This window comes from Alternaria atra (assembly GCF_907166805.1).
Source record: "Alternaria atra isolate CS162 genome assembly, contig: 23, whole genome shotgun sequence".
NCBI lineage: Eukaryota > Fungi > Ascomycota > Dothideomycetes > Pleosporales > Pleosporaceae > Alternaria > Alternaria atra.
In genome coordinates, this window is record NW_025091321.1 from 478,913 (window position 1) to 498,058 (window position 19,146).

A 19,146-nucleotide genomic window follows, 5' to 3' on the forward strand; every position below is an offset into this window, starting at 1 on the left:
GTTTGGACCGATGTACAGCTCAAGACTATCTGAACACATATTTAGCGAATATACCCTCATTGTCTTCCGCCATCGGCCTATCGGTGTTCTTTCGACGTTTACTTCGCGAAAATACTACGGATGTGGATTCGCTTGCAGCAGGTGTCATATCCTGCAGGGTACAGATGTGGTTGCCTACTCAAGCCACCCGCGCCTGACATCACCCACATCTGAAAAGCATAAGACTGACTGCGACCAGCAACTGATACGATGTGTAGCACCCTAGTTTTCATGTCTCTGCTTGGATCAGTCCCTCAGTCATTGTAAATGCTTCCAGGGTCGTAATCTAAGACCATACCTTGGTATCTCATTCAGGTTGCCCACCAATCTCACCTTTGTACGTACAATACCGCACGACGGCCATTCAAGATGGCCATCATTTCCTTCACAAACGTCGCAATATCTTTGGCAGCTCTCTATGTAGCCACCCGCATCTACTACACTGCAACAACTGGCGCACATCGCCGCGCCCTCTCCAAAAAGCACGGCTGCCTACCCGCACCCCAACGCCAAAACACGGTCTTCCCATCCTTTCTCCCAACTTTCGGCCTCGACTTCATAGTCAGCCGGTATCGCAATTTCAAATCACACACTGTACTCCAGGCCTGGCCCGCTGCCAGGAGCGCAGCACACAGCCACACAATTCACTTCACTCTCTTCGGCCTCAAAGACCTCTTCATAACCGACGAACCAGAAAACGTGAAATGTATGCTAGCAACAAACTTTGATGTTTAGAGTTTGGGCCAAGGCCGTATCGACCAGATGTCAAGTTGGCTTGGTAAAGGTATCTTTACAAATGAGGGCCAGGCGTGGAAACACTCGCGGGAGATGCTGAGACCGTGTTTTGAGAGGTCGGCTGTCGCTGATGTATCATTGTTGGATAAGCATACCACGAGGTTGTTGGACCTTTTGCCAGGCGATGGCAGCGAGGTTGATTTACAACCCTTGTTCCATGAGTTGACGATGGATATTGCGACGGAATTCTTGTTTGGTCGCAGCATGAATATGTTGGATCGGACGGTGGAGAGAACGGATGTGAGGGAGTTTGTGGAGGCATTTGAGTATGCAGGAGATCCTATGTTGAATGAGAATCAGGAGCGGTGGGGGTGGTTGGGACTTTTTATGAAGGACGGGAAGAGGGAGAGGTGTATTGAGTACATGAACGGTATGTTCTTCTTTTATCCTCATTCATTGAGGTGGAATATATGCTGATATGCTTGAGCAGAGTTCACGGATAAGCTTATCGAAGAGGAACTCGCTCTTCATCAAGCCAACAGCAAAGACGAGATGAAGGCAAAGAAGGATGGTCGCTACATATTCCTCTACGAACTCTTCCTCGCCACCCAAGACAAGACGGTGATACGTAGCGAACTACTCAACATCCGTAAGTCCTACATCCATGCATTCTATCATCTTCACAAACTTGAACTAACACTTACTACACAGTTCTAGCAGGCCGCGACACAACCGCCGCACTCCTCTCCAACCTCCTATGGGAACTATCACGCCAGCCCGAAATGCTTTCACGTCTCCGCCTAGAGATTGCACAAATCCTATGTGACGACGATGATTACAGACCCCGTGTATTAACATACGAGGAACTCAAATCCCTAAAGTACCTGCGCGCCCTGATAAATGAATCCCAACGCCTCTACCCCATTGTCCCAGCAAACAGCCGCTCAGCACACCACGACACCATCCTGCCCCGCGGCGGCGGCCCAGATGGAACGCAACCTTTGCTTGTTCCCAAGGGAAGTTACGTCATGTATCACTCATGGGGTATGCATCGACGGACCGACATCTTCGGTGAAGATGCCGATGTTTTCGATCCTGAAAGATGGCTGAAAGGGAATCTAAGACTAGGTTGGGGCTATATACCGTTTAGTGGTGGTCCGAGAGTGTGTATCGGACAAAATTTTGCGCTGACTGAAGTCATGTTTGTGGTTGTGCAGTTGGTGAGGCGGTTCGACTTGGTGCAGAAAGATTTCGAGGCTTGGAGGGAGAAGTTGACAATTATTGCTGTGGGGGATGGGGGGTGCAAGGTGGGGTTGTTGAATAGGCGAAAGGGTACGTGAAGAGTATGGTTCGATGTTTCTCATTTGTTAGAGGCTATGACATGGTATCTCTACTCTTGTTTATGTACTTGTATCAATGCGGCGTCTCTCCTCCACTCAGAATACCTTACAATCCTTTAGCCAAAGTAGCCGCCGTCTTCAGCCCTGTTCCAGGACGCACTTCACCGACCCACATACTCTCCGCGTCTCCATCGATACCCTTTCTTGCCTTCTCAAAAGACTCTTCAATCTTGCTTCTCAAGCCACCTTCCTCGTCGATCCCGGTGTCTTTTCCCCATAGTTCCAGCGCCCTTTCCATATCACCGCAGGCAAAGATGTATTCACCCAAAGCCATGTGTATAGTGCCTAAAGCATACCACGTCTGCGCTCTCTCGCGGTCGGTGAAAAAGGTAGGCTTGTTCGGCGGAATGAGCTCGACAGGAAGGGAGTGAAACCAAGGGTTTGACGCCGGAGAAGGAGAGTCACACGCCAAACTCAGCGCTTTCGAAACCGAAGTCTCCGCCAACAAAAGATCCTTCGCCGCACTCCTAATCTCTTGTGTCGGATTCGTCGTCCTCAACCAATGCTTACTTGTCGTAAGTCCCCTCAGCGGAATAGACAAACTGATACCCAATCCGAGTTCCGTCCGCCAGCGCAGTCGCTGAATAGATTTGTTGAAATCCTCAGGCTGCGAATGCAGCGTCTCAGCATGCGTCAAATACCCGTATGTCAGGGCAATGATAGTAGCCTGCGCATACTCATTCGCCAGCCCATATCTCTCCTGCTCCCTAGCCTCGTCCGCTAAATCACACAACTCCTTCACACTGCCCAGATAACCATCTGCCGTAAAACTCTCGCCCATCATATTATTCTGCAGGCCCTCTGCATACCGTGGAAGGAGATTCTTGCCATCGACTTCCACCTTGCCGAATCCACTCAGTAAACGGAAGAGCTCTAGTAGATCCCCTTGTAGCTTTGATACAGGGAAACCATATATATTCACCACGTTGAGGAAGAGACTACGGCCCTGTGCCCATGTCTTTGTCGCTCGGCTTGCTTGATCCAAGAAATTGATCAATCGGGGTAAGTACTGAGCTGGGAACATGACACTAGCGCGTTTCTGCGCGCTGTTCTTCTCTACGAGAACGACCTCGAGAGCATGGTGTGTGGCTTTCTCGACCAACTCGCTCTTGGATGTTGAGAAGAGTAAGCCGGAGTCTTCGAGTAATGTCTTTGCATGTCGCGCGTCGCTTGTGTAAACGTCTAGTCGTACCCAGAGGTTTTTCTCGTAAAAGTAGGATAGTGCATCTTTGCTTATCTCCTTGTTGACAAGGAACAGAGCCGTGTTTACAGGGAAGGGGTTGCGTGAGGCTGAGAAGGTCAAGATGCCTTCTTCTTTGGAGATGGTGTGGGTATAGGAGACGTTTGGGGCGCCGAGGTTTACGAGCTCCGTGTCGAGACAGTGTTTGTAGATGTTGTTGCGGACGGAAGGTGGAAGGTCGGTAAGCCCGAGAGGTCGCTTTCGGGGTGTTTGGCTGAGTGAAGCGGCTTTCATTTTGGTCTCGAGAATGTTGGCGGTGGCCTCCATCGAGTCGCGTTTCTCTGCTGGCATCGGCGCTGTTGTTGCCATGGTTGGATTTGCGGTGATGGAACTGTTTCGTGTTGTGTTAGCTCAATCGAAACAACTTCTGTAGTGCTGTAGAATTGGAGCCTTCGGATAGCACAACATTTGCTCTTGTTACTCACCTCGTTTTACTAGCTTTATGGAATGCGCGGATTGATGTTGGTCGTAGTGTTGGCAAGATTCAGACAGCCTCAGGTTCGTCGCAAGTTCAACAACGTCAACTCTCAGCTCAACCTGATCAGGTTGAGGCAATCAATGGTCAACGATGAGCAGCTCTGATTGTCCGAGCAGGCATGAGCTTCATTGCGGGGTTTTATAGCTATCCCCAGCTGCAGAGGGGTACCTGCCATTGAGTGCGGGGAAACAAGGATACATGTGGAGATCACCAGTACATGTGCATGCGGATCCGAACATGTTCCGCTCTATCTCATTAAGCCTTGTGGCTGTATAACTGCACAGCTAAAGTACATCCGTAGTGCTGATTGTACGCGCACGTGAAAGGTGCGGGGAAGCTTCTAGTTCCTCCAATCGGCCGCTAGGTCACCTCCGCGGGGTTGAGCCTCATCGTCAGATACCTATCCGATCGATCTACTCTACATAAGCTGTAAAGGACTTGAGCTGCTTGGTGGCCTTGAACTCTAGTTCTACGCCTGGAGCGACAAAGAAAATGTAGCCTGCGCTTAGTTTGTATTCCTTGCCGTTACCCTTCATGGTACCCTCGCCCTCTGTTACGATCATGACACTTGGCCCACCAACTGCCCGGATCGTCTCGGAATCGCCGTCACCCAGGGTTGTAGCCAGCATGTTGAACTCGCTTAGAGGAGGCGCGTAGAGCTGCGTCTTGCCGTTCTTGCTTCCATCGAAAGGTTTCGCTGGTAGAATAGCTTCCTTGGCGTCATGTGGTGTGAAGGTCAAACAAGAGCAGAACATGTCGACGTTGTCTCGGTCGGCACGCGGGCAGAAACCGGTGTTCAGAACGTTGTTTGATCGGGCCATGCACTCGATGATATCACCAGAGAGATATGCGTGGATGCCGTCAGCTGGGATGTAGATGCTGTCGCCAGCCTTGAGCTGGAGGTAGTTCATGGTGACCAGAGCAACAAGAGTTCCGTTGTCGGCCTTGTCGTACTGCTCAGCCAAACGTGGAATCATGTCAGGGATGTAGCTGGATTCGCCGAACTGTTCCTTTGGGATCTTCATCAGTGCGTCGTTGGTTTTGCGTACAGCGTCGTCGGAAGCCAGGAGCATTGCCTTGACAACGTGCTTTAGAGTCTGATCATCGAACTCTGCCTTCTTGACCTCTGGAAGGAAGGCCTGGAGAGGGGGTAGCTGCATCAAGCGCTCGATATCCTTGAGCGGCTTGAAGCCACAGAAAGCTTCGAAGTCGCCAAGAGCCAACGCGATCTCTGGCTTGTGGTTTGGGTCTGTGAATTGATCTGGGTTCCTTGCATGCAGCTTGGAAGCCAGGTCTTTGTTCTAGCATTGGGTTAGCGATCGAAGTAGTCGATACAGAGACGAACGTACTGGGTGCAGTTGCAGGGGTAGGGCCTTTGCTATTGACAGAACCTTGGGTAGGTAAGGAAGCTTGGTGTGGTTGAATTTCTCGGCAGTAGCCTTTCCAACAAGCTCATTCGGATGTCTATCCAGCACTTTTTGAAGGTCCTCGCCGGTCTCCAGGACATATGAAGGCAGCTCGGGGTATGTGCCCATCCACCTGTTGATGTCAGACTGCATTCGGTCGTATAGTTTCAAGATCTTACATCTCAGCGTAACTTGTGTTTTCATCAATCTTGAAGTCTGTGCCGGGAGTCTTTGCACACAGGGTTGCTGCGAGTGACTTGGAGCCCTGCTTTCCCCATGGGTACTGGTTGCAGTCGCATTTCAGTTGCATAATCTTCTCGACCATGATTGCGGTATTTGTGTATTAGATGGAGTAGGCTGGAGTATGATTAGGACTATGACTCGTGAGTTGGAGTTGAAAGTAAATTGATGCTGGCAAGATGGCGATCTCTCGCAGTTTTCATATAGGTTTTGTCCCTTTACTGTGACAGGTAGGCGACGTCATAGCGGGTAACGCAGAAGTAGCTGCAAAGCTATGAGCGTCTGATATTAGCAAGCAATCGTCACATCGCAGATTGATAAGAATAGCGCTTGGCGATGGTACCGAGCTTTCCGATTTAACTGTGGATCTGTTCGTTCAAGTTGCCATCGCTCGAGGTACCTGACACAAAACCTCATACGTCTTGGCAAGTGTTCACTCTTGCAGACGTTGTAATTCTTACGCTCAGTTTGGCACCTTGGCATTTCCAACAAGTCCAACGGTTTTGGTATTTCCTAAATTTGGAGCGATATTTCTTCCACGTAGCGCGGGCATTATCGTCTCCTTACAGGTGAAAGTCGGCGAATACGAACGTCTTCGTGGAGATACAGAACAGCGTCAGCTTCTGGGTCCCGTATTGACTGACTCTGTTCAGCAGCCGCATGTGCCAAGGCCGTATTGCCTCTATTTCTGAGATGATTGTAGGGCCGAGGATGCCATTACATGCGATCGTGGAGGTTGGCGATAGCCCGCTCGAAAAGGAGATAACGCAACGTGGAAGAGTTGCGCCGTGTGAAGGTGCGACGTTGAGCAGTAGTCCATTCAGGACCAGGAGCATTAACAACTTATACGTACATGCATATTGATTGCCATAAGACACATCAGTACTCAGAAACGCGTAACTGCTCTACCTCGCTGCCCCTGCCTGCGGCCGCTAAGGCAAGGTCCCTCCTGCCAAGGCGTCCAGGGCTACCGTATCGCATCCCATGTCGTCGCGTGTACTTTAGGAATTTCGTCCCTTCCTGCGACCGTACAGCAGCCCCCGACCCTCAGCTGTGCCTTATCTTCTTACACAGGCTGTCAACCCGCGTACACACCAGCAATGTTCTCGTAACGATTTCTACGCCATATTCCCACACCTCACGATCTACACGTCGCATCTCCCGTTTCGCTTCACCCAACCGCAATTGCGATCACTAGTGATCTCCCCGGCCACGGACGCTTATCACACACCATGCATTTCGCCATGCCTCCGAGAAAGACGTCGCGACCACCGCCATATGCCGCCCGCAACCAGAGTGGTGGAATTGCGATACCGCCTGCGCTCAAGAATCTACTACGAAGCAGGGCAGGACGATTAATAGTTGGCGGCGTACTGGGCTTCTTTGTCCTGATATGGATGCTGAGTGGCAGTGGAGGGACTAGCAAGAGGAATTCAAAAGTTGGGGGCTGGACAGCAGCGAACATACCCAAGCCGACGATAGGGAGCGGACCGCCTGTGGTGGTGGTCACGGTTATAGACCCCAAGGCCGATCCGGTTTGGATGCAAAAGATCAAGAGTAACCGGGAAGAGTACGCCAAACGACATGGTATGTTGTAGCCTCTGCAACCGCCAGGAATATACTAACAACAACACCCAGGCTACCTAACTTTCTTCCCCACCAACGACCAATATCCCATTAGCAACTCCCCATCCAGCTGGTCGCGCGTGCCCGGCATCCGCCACGCCATGACCCTCCACCCCACCTCAACCTTCTTCTGGTACCTCGATGCCAGCGCCCTCATCATGAACAACGCTCTCCCCATCCACACCCACCTGCTCACCCCCACCAAACTCGAAACCCACATGATCACCAACGCACCCGTCGTACCTCCCGATAGCGTCATCAAAACTTTCGGTAACCTCAAGGGCGACAGAATAGATTTCGTCGTTACACAGGATAAAGATGGATTGGCGCCGAGTAGCTTTGTTGTGAGGAACGGAGAGTGGGCCAAGTTCTTCCTGGATGCTTGGTTCGATCCTATCTATCGGAGTTATAACTTTCAGAAGGCGGAGAGTCATGCGTTGGAGCATATTGTTCAGTAAGTTCCTCTCCTCTTCCTGAGAGCATGTTCGACGAAGAGACTCGTTTGTGTATCATGGGAACATTGACTAACTGTTGAATTTTCAGATGGCATGGCACTATCCTTGCTAAACTAGCAATGGTACCGCAAAACCTACTCAACGCTTATGCGACCGGGCCGGCGGCTGAGAAGGACGGTCAATATAAAGACGGCGATCTTGTGGCCAACTTCCCCGGCTGCGATAAAGATGGGAAGACTTGTGCCAAGGAACAGGAGGCATTCTGGGCTATACTTGAGCAGAATAAGAACTAGGAAGGAGATGGGTATATGAACCGCTACGAAAGATTGATGGCTTCTGTGAAGGAGCCGAGTGCGGTGCTCGAGTACTGAGGAATACTTTCGCATCACACGAAGACGAGGTAGAGGTCAGGAGCAGATGTGTATCAAATATTTGTGAAGATGGATACTGGCGTATGGCGTATGAATTTGTACTGTCCTGGAGACCAGAGATATTGATACAACGCATTATGGAGTTATGTTGCGTAAATTATCATTAACATTAAACGTCAAAAAGTATGAGTTTCTCGCAACCACACCTACTGGCAAAACGTGACATCATGTCTAATACACAGCTAATCTACATGTCTTTTCTCATTAATCAATACATCCTCCCTACTCACCACCCTGAGGCTTCCTCTGCTTCTTCACACTAACCATACTCCTCCTAGGCCTAACCTTCCTATCCCTACTAGCCACATACTTGGGCCCACTGACCATACTCGCACACATGGGTCTCCTCTGTCCCACAAACTTGCCCAGCGGACTGAACACCTCCACCTCTGGGTAATCCTCCTCCCACTCCGCCATCCGATCCTTCATATCGTCGTCATAAAACTCTTCCTCGAGCACCTCTTCCGGATCCCTACCTTCCTTCCCCGCGCGAGCAATGGCCGCAAACTTTCTATTCTTCCGCTCTTCTTCCTCTTTGAGACGTGTAATGCGGTCGAATTTGGCTTGATTGGGATCTTTCTTGGCCAGACCAGAGGGTTTCCATCCTTGTGGTCTGCGAGTTTGGGCTGAGACTTCTATCCAACCTACGCCCTCTACTAAGATATCCGTGCTCCAAACGCGGAACGGCAGGTTCTCGGGTTTCATCTTGCCGGCCATGGGGGAAGTGACGGGGCCAGCGAGTTTCTTGGTAGCGTCCCATTTGAGCTGGAATTTGCCGGCGGAATTCATCTTAGGACCTACGTTGGGGGCGAGTATGGGTGGGACTTGGAGTTGGCGGTCGGAGGTTTGGGCTTGGTAGTCTATGGCTTTTTCGGTGCGAGTTACGTGAGGGTGGATGGGAACGAAGGGGTGGACGAGGAAGACCAAGTCGGGAGTTACGGGTGTGATGCGTATCAGTCCACCCCCGAGGATCAAAGATTGGCCTGGTTTGAGAGTGTAGCGTTCCGAGTTTATGCGTTGCGTCATGACAAGGTCGTCGTGTGCGGTGGGCTGGACAAACGTCTCTAGACCTGGCGTTGTGCGTGCAAGACCGGGGAGATCGATGAGCTCGCCTCTGTTGTTGCCAAAGGGGATGCGAATTGGTGACGCGGTTGTTCCAGGAAGGGAGGAGGCGATTGGAAGAACGGGGTATGGAGTGTATGGTTGAGGTGGTGGAAGGAGCGCGTCAGGGTCGAGCTCTTCCTCGTCAGGTTGTTCCTCGAGTTCTGCAGGAGGCTGATGGAGGTGTTCCTGAGGTTTGTTCTTTAGCCGTTCTGTCTCAGCATCTTCTTCAGCAAGCTGTTGATGCACCTGCGTGAGTTCCTCCAGTGTCTTTGCGTTGTTGATCATTGCTTCACGCTCGGCTGCACTCCGAATCTTGCGCACGTCTTGGTAATCTGCTCCTCGTCCTTTGGGAAAGACGGCTTCAAAGAGGTTCGACTTTCCTACGTTGACCTTGCCGACCATCCAACCTGCACCTCCACGCTCCCATATATCTTCCTTGACTTGTTTGGTCCACCATCCTCGCTTTGCGCTCACGAGCCGCACGTTGCCCAACCGCGCGTTTGCATTCTGTCGTCCCAGCGCATCTCGAAGCACGTCTCGGACATATGGCATCAAGACATCCACCTGCTCTTTCTTCGGCGCAAGCAAGTCAGCCCTTGTGATGATGAAGCTGACCTCTGCAATGCGATCATTGGCCACCCATCCCTTGTGTTTTGCTCGTCTGTTCTGGGTTCGAAGTTTGGGTATTCGCAGGGACGATTGGAGGTTGGGGACTATGGACAGCGGGAAATCGGCGGCATCAACGACATGATAGATGTGATTGCGGCGGTGGGGCGACTCTGCGATCGTTTGCTGTATGGAGTCGACGGTCGGGTGATGTATAGGCGACCCCACGCGGTGGTGGAGGAGTTTATGGCACCGGTCGCATACCGGCGTGGCAGGTGGTTCCTGATCTTCCGGCGTCTCGGTGCTCTGACCCTGAAGACCTAGTTCTCCCAGCAGCTCGGGCTTTACATTCTTGAGCGCCTTCGCATAGATGTCGTCCTCAACAGTCGCCTCTTTTGGCCTGTTTGGGACCCAGTCCAGATATTCCCGTATCGCATTCCTGTCTACGTCGTAGAAGCCAGCTTCCTTCTTGTCGTATATCTGACTCGGCGCACCGCACCCTGGGCATGCTCGGGGCAGTTGTCTCGGGGTTGAAGAGGCATCTACTCGAGTTTCACTAGACGGGACATGGGCAGTGTCGGTGGGGGGGACAGTGGCGTTGAGTTGTTCTTGAGGAGTAACGAGAGTCGAGTATGTTCTTGGAGTTTGTTTCTGAGGTATTCGGCGGCGAGGTGCGATTGTAGGCGCTCTGAGCAATGCGGGACAGAGGAAGAGTGGTATCGAGGCTTCATGGTTCAGCAGCGTCCTGACTTGCCTGAGCGCTGGTCGCATACTGTGAAGACAAGTTTGGACACTTCCGACGAATGCTTGTTTCCGAAGCAAGGGTTCCGACAGTGATTAGATAGTGTCAATAGTGAAAAGACATGATTGTCCCCCACGCAACGCGACGCGCGCATTTGGCATGAAAATTAGTGAACGGCCGTCGGAGTTAGCAGGGATGTCTCGGCTAAGCGAATCGGAGGGATCGTGCCTGCCCCGAGTCATAGAAGCTCCCGCGAAACGGGCAGTTTGTTGCTTTTCTGGGGTATTTTGCTCAGACCACCCACTACAATAGCTTACACTGTGCCGTGAAGCTCTGTTACTTGTTCCCCTCCCTTCCGTGCTCTCAACCAACCCCCTCCTCCAACCCGCACACAACTCCAACATGCTCGCGTCATCAAGAACGGCGCTGCGCCAGGCGGCGACTAAGCAGCTGTCCCTCAGGACCAGTGTCCGAGCTGTCTCCGCTTGGTCGCAGGTACCGCAGGGTCCTCCAGTAAGTGGCAAAAGCAATTGGGCCCCCAGTCGTGTTTGACAAGTGCTAACAACCGATCCCAGGATGTAAGTACAGCTTCTGAGACAAACACCACACAATAGCTCACCGCCCCTCCTCAGGCCATCCTGGGTATCACCGAGGCCTTCAAGGCCGACAGCAACCCCAAGAAGATTAACTTGGGTCAGTATACAAGCTATCGCATTGGCATATGGAAGGCGCGACTGACTGGCATGGACAGGTGTCGGCGCCTACCGTGATGACAAGGGCAAGCCCTACGTCCTGCCCTCCGTGAGAGAGGCAGAGGAGAAGATCATCAAGTCAAACCTCGACAAGGAGTACGCTGGCATTACTGGTGTACCCAACTTCACCAAGGCCGCCCTCAAGCTCGCATATGGCGCCGACTCAACTCCCCTCAACGAGGACTGCATCGCCGTCACCCAGACCATCTCCGGTACCGGTGCCCTCCGCATTGGTGGTGCTTTCCTCGAGCGCCACTACCCTGGTGCGAAGACCATCTACATTCCCACTCCATCATGGGCCAACCACAATGCCGTCTTCAAGGACTCTGGTCTCAAGGTCGAGAAGTACCGCTACTACAACAAGGACACCATCGGCCTTGACTTTGAGGGAATGGTTGCCGACATCAAGGCCATGCCCAAGAACAGCATTGTCCTGCTCCACGCCTGTGCCCACAACCCTACTGGTGTAGACCCCACCGAGGAGCAGTGGACCAAGATTGCTGAGGCTGTCAAGGCTGGTGACCACTTCCCCTTCTTCGACATGGCCTACCAGGGCTTCGCCAGTGGTGACACTACCAAGGACGCCTTTGCCCTCCGTCACTTCATTAAGGAGGGTCTCCGCCCTGTCCTGGCTCAATCCTTCGCCAAGAACATGGGTCTCTACGGCGAGCGTGTTGGTGCCTTCTCCGTTGTCTGCGAGTCCGCGGATGAGAAGAAGCGTGTTGACTCTCAGATCAAGATTCTTGTTCGCCCATTGTACTCTAACCCCCCAGTTCACGGTGCCCGTATTGCCTCTGAGATTCTGAACGACGCCTCTCTCAACAAGCAATGGCTTGGTGAGGTCAAGGGCATGGCTGACCGTATCATCACCATGCGTGCTCTCCTCAAGGAGAACCTCGAGAAGCTCGGCAGCAAGCACGACTGGAGCCACATCACCTCCCAGATCGGCATGTTTGCGTACACTGGTCTAACACCCGAGCAGATGGACAAGCTGGCAAAGGAGGTAGGTTCATATCTTGTAATTATCTTGACCTACACACTAACAGCGACGACAGCACTCGGTCTATGCCACCAAGGACGGCCGTATCTCGGTCGCGGGTATTACCAGCGAGAACGTCGGCCGCCTCGCCGAGGCCATCTATAAGGTCAAGGGTTAGAATCGTCATGATAAAGTTCCACTTCCTTCCGTAAATTGAGCGAACCTCGGTATGGCATAACTTGACGCCAACATTGTACCATATAGGCAGCATCGGCGGCTAGATTATACTGTATCAAAGTCTACGAGAAATGAAACCGGCTCACGATCCTCCCAGCCTCATCTCCATATCATGTTTTTTGTTCTCGGATCGAGGTGCCTGATTCGTTCAGGCTGATTGATTCTGCCAGTCCTTTACCGAAGTTTTGTGTCCCGCTTTGACATCACCCACCAAGTCCCCACATCCCACGAGTGGTTGGTCATGTCGTTGTGAAACCATCAGTGACATGCAGATCATTGCCTAGTATGGTATAGCTCTTACCTCATACTCTAACGACGCTAGTTCCCGTGCGCTGGGACACATTCATCGCGAAAAGCCAAAAGCCATACTTACCGGACCGGTTTCGCTTCCTTGCATATGCGGCATCCCCAAAGGGTCTTATCCCCTCTGTAAGCGGAGCAGCCTTGGGTCTCTGTCACGTATGCTTCTCTAAGAACCACAGAGGGTTTTCCAATATTCCGTAAGCTGGTCCGGTACCGCACACCGCATCGTTCACCAAGTGTCCTTGCCGATATAACCATCACGCTAATCACTCCGCTTGGTTACCCTGCAGCTGCGATCTGCAGTTTCCTTGTCCTGCACGTCTGAATCACAAATACTGATCCTGGACGCCTCCATGCAGCATTGTTTCCGTCATCCGTTCCCCCCTGCACCAGCAACAGGAAAGTATCGACGTTCTGCAGCTCGGAGGAGGCCGGATGAACGAGCATGATTCACGCGTGCAGGTTTCTGCAAGAGAAGAAGTCAGGGTCCATGGAGTATGCCTGTCGGTGGATTTGGTACCCGGACCTATCGTTTTTGTTCGTGTCCCAAGACTCGTATGCTGGCAACGGCTGTAGTTTATTTTGGTAGGATAATTGGTGGTAATTTGGGGACGCGCAAATCATGAAATCCAACCGTGAGCTGTCAAGGTATTTGTGTGTGGTAAATGCTGCTAGCCCAACCCAGCAACTGAGATTTTAGGGTCCGGGTAGGTATGCACGATGACGATGGCTGGTGAAGTGACGTCGTTTCTCTCACGACGAAAACCAACACTCGTCTTTCTTTATATTCGCACGCTGGCACCCCGCCCTGACCCTTTCAACAGTGGGAAATAGCAGTTTTTTCGAACGCTTCCAGGCCTTCTTGGCAAACTGTCAACCATCTTTATTTCCAATCTTTACGCACACGATTACATGCTCTGCCGACGGGACAAAGTGGTGCGAGCGAGGGTAGTAACTAGCTCTATCAGCCGCAGAGGGAACCATGGAGCGGGCGACCTGCCAGGTCAGAGGGCAGAACCCACACGTCCTGGGCGCGTTACATTACTTTTGGCCGGACAGCCGATGAGCTCGATGGGGGCCATGGTTGCCAGTCAGCCGCTGGAAGAGCGTAGAGTTGGGCTTTGTGACAGGCGATCAACGGCGAGTGAAGGCTGCCGATTGACGTCGAGGTATCCACCCACGTATAGCGAGGCCTTATTTCTGTGCTCATCATTCCGTGCCGCCCCCTCTTTGCGGTGATGCAAGCATCGCCATTCTCATCACTTCTAGAACACGGTGTCGGCTGTATATGAGCAACGTGCTCGTGACCATCACTGCCACTAATTGCTTTCTTCTTATCTCACCGACTCGACGTGTCGTCCAATCTACCGCGAACAGCATAGTTGCAGTCGCTTCTCTCGGCAACCGATTCCGTGGAGACTATAGCAATTAAACGAGCAGAGGGGCTGACTAGACTAAGGCTTCATTCTGTACGTAGTAGTTCGGCAGACCATTAACAGTCACACTCGCATTTTCCCACCTTGCCCTGCGTCTCTGAACATTGCTCTTTGCAGAAGATTACAGCTCTAACAACGGCGCTCACAGTAACAACGGGCCGACCCTTTCGTCATCCACTAAGCTAAATCGAGCCACACCCAGTGAATCGTACAGCCGCACGGTCCACGACTGAGGCGCGAAAAAATATCCGTCGCGCCCAGAGCATTGCATCGCTGCGACACCAGTACACGAAGGTGTCGACAGCATCACTTCGAGGTTGAAGAGCGCTTCCTGTTTATCGGATTTGCTGTGCGGTCTTGTTCAAAATGTCGGTTACCGACGACAAGGTTCGTGTTGCCCCTCCATTACCTGCTTGCTCCTGCCTGCGCCCCTCCATGTCCTGCAATTCTCCGCACGTGTCAACCCTCCAGCTGTACACATCGCAATCGCAACACTCGCCTATAACTTGACCTCCTAACCTAAGACATTTCACTACAGAGCGGCGACATCATGTCGATCCCTGGTGCCGAAGACCAAATCGACCCAGCCACCTTTGAGCAGATTCTCGAGATGGACGAGGACGAGGTCGAGCGCGAGTTCAGCAAAAGCATCGTCTACGACTTCTTTGGCCAGGCAGACCAGACCTTCAAGAAGATGGACAAGGAGCTGTGAGTGCACCCGTCTGCCCGGGCATTGAAATGGCTAATGCGCCGCACAGTGAGAAGAAGGAGGGCAAATACCTCAAGGAGCTTAGTGAGCTAGGCCACTTCCTCAAGGGCTCGTCGGCCACGCTCGGCCTCACCAAAGTCAAAGATTCGTGCGAGAAGATCCAACACTACGGTCAGCTCAAGGACGATGCAGGCACAAAGGACATCACAGAGGACAAGGCGCAGGAGAACCTAGCCAAGATTATCAAGCAGGCAAAGACTGAGTTCACCGATGTCAAGGAGATCCTCAAGGAGTTTTACCAAGACAAAGGCGATGATGAGGAAGAAGAAGAAGAAGAAGCGCCCGCTGCCGCTGCCGCGGCAAAGGCATAGGGCATACATTAGCCAGAGCTACGGCGCGAGGACACGTCTCGCACTCGCCACGCTCAGCTGGAGGATATGGTACCGTAGCAGCAAAGTTCCGGACCGTACGCTTCAAGGAGCGACATGCGACTCCGGCTCCGCGCCTTCCTACTACCACTCCTCAACTCTGACGAACCTTTTCCTGTGTACATGTCGTCATCGGGGCAGCGAGGAAATTTTAGTACTCTACATAGCCTGCCCTCAATCTTTCTATACCTGATTCATCGCATTGCATAGAATACGAATAAATGTTAACCGTTCCTTTCCACTGTAGAATGTGCCATGGAATGTTCCACAGCCCTACCGGTGAAGGGCCGAACGAGAGCCCAGCGGCGGCGCGTGTCACTCACCCCACATCCGGGACCTACGTCACTCTTTGCACATGGCTTTGCCGAACTTGGTATTGCGTGTGATAGGCTGGATACCTGACCCCATGAAAAGTCAACACCATGAGTGGTTCCATCGTCAGGCCCTTTTTCGGTTCTGTTCTTGTAGTCGTGCCGGTGTTGCCGTCTGTCATGTGGCGTTCAGTGAGGCGCGCCTGATTTGGCCCACCTTTCCTTTCCTCGAACTGCTTGTCTAATCGTTCTTCCTTCTGCACGATTTTCCTGACTTCTAATGCTCCTTACGGCGATTCTGCATCGAACCTCTTCTGGACCAATCAGCCAACGCACTACCATCACAACTGCTATCGCGCACTCCACCACTCGTCACCTAACAAAGAACACAGTCGCTAGTAAATCTCTACAAATTCACTCAAATCAACTTTCCCAAATCAAGCTTTACACTGCATCACCTGCCATGGGCAAAAAGAAGTCAAGAGGCGATTACAACGACTTTCTAGACGGCGAGAAACTGCGCGACAACACCGAAATCAGAACGACGTTGCAAGGGTTTGCAGCCCGAGATATCTCACCATCGTTAGGGCAACAAAAACAGACAGACGCCAAGAAGCAAGGCAAAGGTGGAGTGAAGAAGCCACAGCTCACACACTTCCTGTGTCTACCCCTAGTTACCGATACGAGCAGACCCAAACTGCAGCAAGGACTGGAGAGGTTCAAAGAAGAGCTAGTAAAGGATGGTCCAGTGCCTACCAAAGCCGTCCGACCAGTCGGCACACTGCATCTCACGCTTGGAGTGATGAGTCTCTCTCCCTCAAACCTAGAAGAAGCGAAGCAATACCTGCAAGACTTGGACCTACACATACTCCTCCGCGACATCACTCATCGACGCGTTGCAGAAAAGGCCGCTGAAAGTGGCGAGATAGCAGAAAATCTCAACGCCGCAGCCATGCCCGACACAGACGCTTTGACAATCAATCTAGAATCATTGATTCCTATGCAAGCACCACATAAAACAAGCATCCTGTATGCGGAACCCCAAGACCCATCACAACGCTTACAGCCTTTCGCCGCAGCGTTGCGAGACCAATTCACAAAAAAGGGGTTACTACTGGAGGATAGCAGACCCCTAAAACTGCATGCAACAATCATGAACACAATCTACGCGAAGCCGAAGCGTGGGAGGGGACGATCCAAGGGCAGCAAACTTAAAGATGGTTTGAAGCACATGGAACACAAAGTATCGCCTCACCACCACGCAGACGGAGAAGACGTTCATGTCGCCCACGTCAGTAACGACAACGACAACCCAGCAGACGAAGCCACATCAGCAGCAGGCTCTGCGGATGGCAACGACGCAACCGCTCCTGCCGACCTCTCAACAGCAGAATCACCGCATTCAACCGGTGAGGGCCATGGTCCAGATGGCAAGAGTTGGATGCGCTTCGATGCTAGGAATTTGATTGAGAAGTACAAGGGGTTTGTTTGGGCGGAGGGGGTTAGAGTAGATAGGGTTTGTATATGTAAGATGGGTGCGAAGAAGATTTGGAGTGGAGGGTTGGAAGGGGAGGGGGAAGTGGTGGATGAACGGTATGAGGTTGTTTGTGAGAAGGAGATATTCTAGTGATGGAGATTGAGATAGGATGGTATCATGGGTTTTGTCAAATTGGGGCAAAGCGCATCTTCTCAACAGGCTTATACAACGTCTCAATGAACAAACATAGCAGCCAATCATCGCCCCCAAGCGCATCCTTCAAGGCAGTGGTTTTACGATTGTAGACTCGTCCACAGCAATGTCACCCATCTCCCTCGCAAACGCCTCGATTCTCCCCAACTGCCCTACGATATTCTTAATCAACGGCCATCTATCACATCCCAAGACATAGATTCCCCACAGCTGCGCCTGCAATACCTGCGGCACAAGACATACGTCCGCCAAACTCAACGCATCACCTACACTATACCTCCTCCCATACTTCCCCACCGTCGTCTCATAAGCATCAAAGCCTTCATTCAAAGCTCTCTGAATGAATTCTCGCTGCCCATCTTCCGTCGCGCTAGCAATCTCTTGCAATCTTACCCCATTCCTCCGATTCGCAAAAGGAAACATATCCTGCGTCACTATCGCTACCAACTCCCTAACCCTGGCCCTCTCTTCCGGTTTAGAAACAGGCGGTAACAACGGGCACGCAAGTGGGAATATTTCTTCCAAGTAATCTAGGATGGCGGTAGATTGTGTTAGTACGAAGCGTTGTTTGGTAGAGTGTCCTGGTGATGTGGTTTCGTGGATTAGAGTAGGTACAGCACCACTGGGATTTATGGCGAGATACTCTCTTGTCCCGATAGTGGTTCTTGAGTACTTGTCTACATCGTGGAGACGGACGTTGGGCACTCGTTTTAGAGATAGCGCGATGCGGACTCGGCGTGAACATGAGGAACCTGAGCGGTTGTAGAGGTGGTATGTTGATGTTGTCTTCTGGCGTGCTTCGGGCATTGTGGTTTTGGCTGCAACACGGGCTTTGTTTGATATGTGGTGTTTATTCTTCTTGATCAAGAAGAAGAAGACTTTGATATAGAATGCAAATGGGAAAGATGAGATGGGTCTTTCCAAGATCAGCGCAAGGAGTGGAAGGTCGGCCAAGCCACTAGGCTGATAACTGTCTAGTGCCCGCTCCTACCTCTACTGCACCTAGTCTCGAAACTCACTCCCACCGCGTCGCTCATAGCTGTAACTTCAAACTACTCCGAACAAGCACGAGTAACGTTATGCTACCACCAATTGATCCTGCAGTGCTGCAACGCAATCCCAACTTTGAAATCCTGTATAAGGATCTTTGCACACGGAAGCTCAATCCTAATGGCTCCACGAGAGATACGAAGAAGCAGCGTGTGCATGATGAGATACGAAGGGTAAGAATCTCTCTACATCTTCCATCTACAAGAGAGTCAATTTGTGCCTTCATTCTTCCAGCCTTCTATCCATACAATGCAAATTTCTGTGTTCCGTTTATTTGTTTGTTTACAAACATCACATCCTATCTCATTCCATCAACAACGTCTTCCTGCAGTTCCTTTACAACCGCTTACTTCCGCATATTTGGAGATATTCTAACATCAATTTTGCATGCTAATACATCTCCAGACGCTAACCTCCACTCTCACAACCCTACACACAACCCAAATCCTTACAACGTCCCTATCAACCCTCCCATCAAAAGCCACAGATCTCCCGCCAGACCTTCACGCCGTCATAGAAACGGTTACGGCGCAACTAAACGGTCAAGTCACAGCATCTGACCGAGAGATTCTCTCCAGCGACATTGACTTCTTCCACTCAAACATTGGACCCATCGCCTCGGCTCTATCAACCCAACTCACCACCATAGCAGACTACCTCTGTCTCATCGCCTCACCGTCATCTCCCCCACCCATCTCATCGCTCCACAACAACGCCCACGACCTCCAAAAGTCCGCCACGGAATCTCT

General features: G+C 51.7%; 8 protein-coding genes across 8 annotated transcripts; 5 read left to right on the forward strand and 3 right to left on the reverse strand.

Moving 5' to 3' along the window:
• Positions 1-408: 408 nt before the first annotated feature.
• ALTATR162_LOCUS3747 (uncharacterized protein) lies at positions 409-2,114 on the forward strand (the record flags this gene model as incomplete). Its single annotated transcript, XM_043311355.1, has 4 exons — positions 409-745; positions 956-1,204; positions 1,265-1,423; positions 1,486-2,114. 4 exons carry the CDS (start codon positions 409-411, stop codon positions 2,112-2,114), a joined length of 1,374 nt encoding a protein of 457 aa, XP_043167290.1.
• A 106-nt stretch (positions 2,115-2,220) lies between these two features.
• ALTATR162_LOCUS3748 (uncharacterized protein) lies at positions 2,221-3,723 on the reverse strand (the record flags this gene model as incomplete). The annotated part of the gene is made up of 1 exon (XM_043311356.1): positions 2,221-3,723. One exon carries the CDS (start codon positions 3,721-3,723, stop codon positions 2,221-2,223), a length of 1,503 nt encoding a protein of 500 aa, XP_043167291.1.
• A 582-nt stretch (positions 3,724-4,305) lies between these two features.
• On the reverse strand, positions 4,306-5,623 carry ALTATR162_LOCUS3749 (uncharacterized protein; the record flags this gene model as incomplete). The annotated part of the gene is made up of 3 exons (XM_043311357.1): positions 4,306-5,193; positions 5,242-5,431; positions 5,478-5,623. 3 exons carry the CDS (start codon positions 5,621-5,623, stop codon positions 4,306-4,308), a joined length of 1,224 nt encoding a protein of 407 aa, XP_043167292.1.
• Positions 5,624-6,770: 1,147 nt separating this feature from the next.
• On the forward strand, positions 6,771-7,912 carry ALTATR162_LOCUS3750 (uncharacterized protein; the record flags this gene model as incomplete). Its single annotated transcript, XM_043311358.1, has 3 exons — positions 6,771-7,125; positions 7,177-7,618; positions 7,708-7,912. 3 exons carry the CDS (start codon positions 6,771-6,773, stop codon positions 7,910-7,912), a joined length of 1,002 nt encoding a protein of 333 aa, XP_043167293.1.
• A 360-nt stretch (positions 7,913-8,272) lies between these two features.
• On the reverse strand, positions 8,273-10,531 carry ALTATR162_LOCUS3751 (uncharacterized protein; the record flags this gene model as incomplete). Its single annotated transcript, XM_043311359.1, has 1 exon — positions 8,273-10,531. One exon carries the CDS (start codon positions 10,529-10,531, stop codon positions 8,273-8,275), a length of 2,259 nt encoding a protein of 752 aa, XP_043167294.1.
• A 373-nt stretch (positions 10,532-10,904) lies between these two features.
• Positions 10,905-12,411, forward strand: ALTATR162_LOCUS3752 (uncharacterized protein; the record flags this gene model as incomplete). Its single annotated transcript, XM_043311360.1, has 4 exons — positions 10,905-11,015; positions 11,117-11,195; positions 11,254-12,257; positions 12,310-12,411. 4 exons carry the CDS (start codon positions 10,905-10,907, stop codon positions 12,409-12,411), a joined length of 1,296 nt encoding a protein of 431 aa, XP_043167295.1.
• A 2,348-nt stretch (positions 12,412-14,759) lies between these two features.
• On the forward strand, positions 14,760-15,289 carry ALTATR162_LOCUS3753 (uncharacterized protein; the record flags this gene model as incomplete). Its single annotated transcript, XM_043311361.1, has 2 exons — positions 14,760-14,917; positions 14,968-15,289. 2 exons carry the CDS (start codon positions 14,760-14,762, stop codon positions 15,287-15,289), a joined length of 480 nt encoding a protein of 159 aa, XP_043167296.1.
• Positions 15,290-16,120: 831 nt separating this feature from the next.
• ALTATR162_LOCUS3754 (uncharacterized protein) lies at positions 16,121-17,284 on the forward strand (the record flags this gene model as incomplete). The annotated part of the gene is made up of 1 exon (XM_043311362.1): positions 16,121-17,284. One exon carries the CDS (start codon positions 16,121-16,123, stop codon positions 17,282-17,284), a length of 1,164 nt encoding a protein of 387 aa, XP_043167297.1.
• Between the last annotated feature and the right edge of the window lie 1,862 nt (positions 17,285-19,146).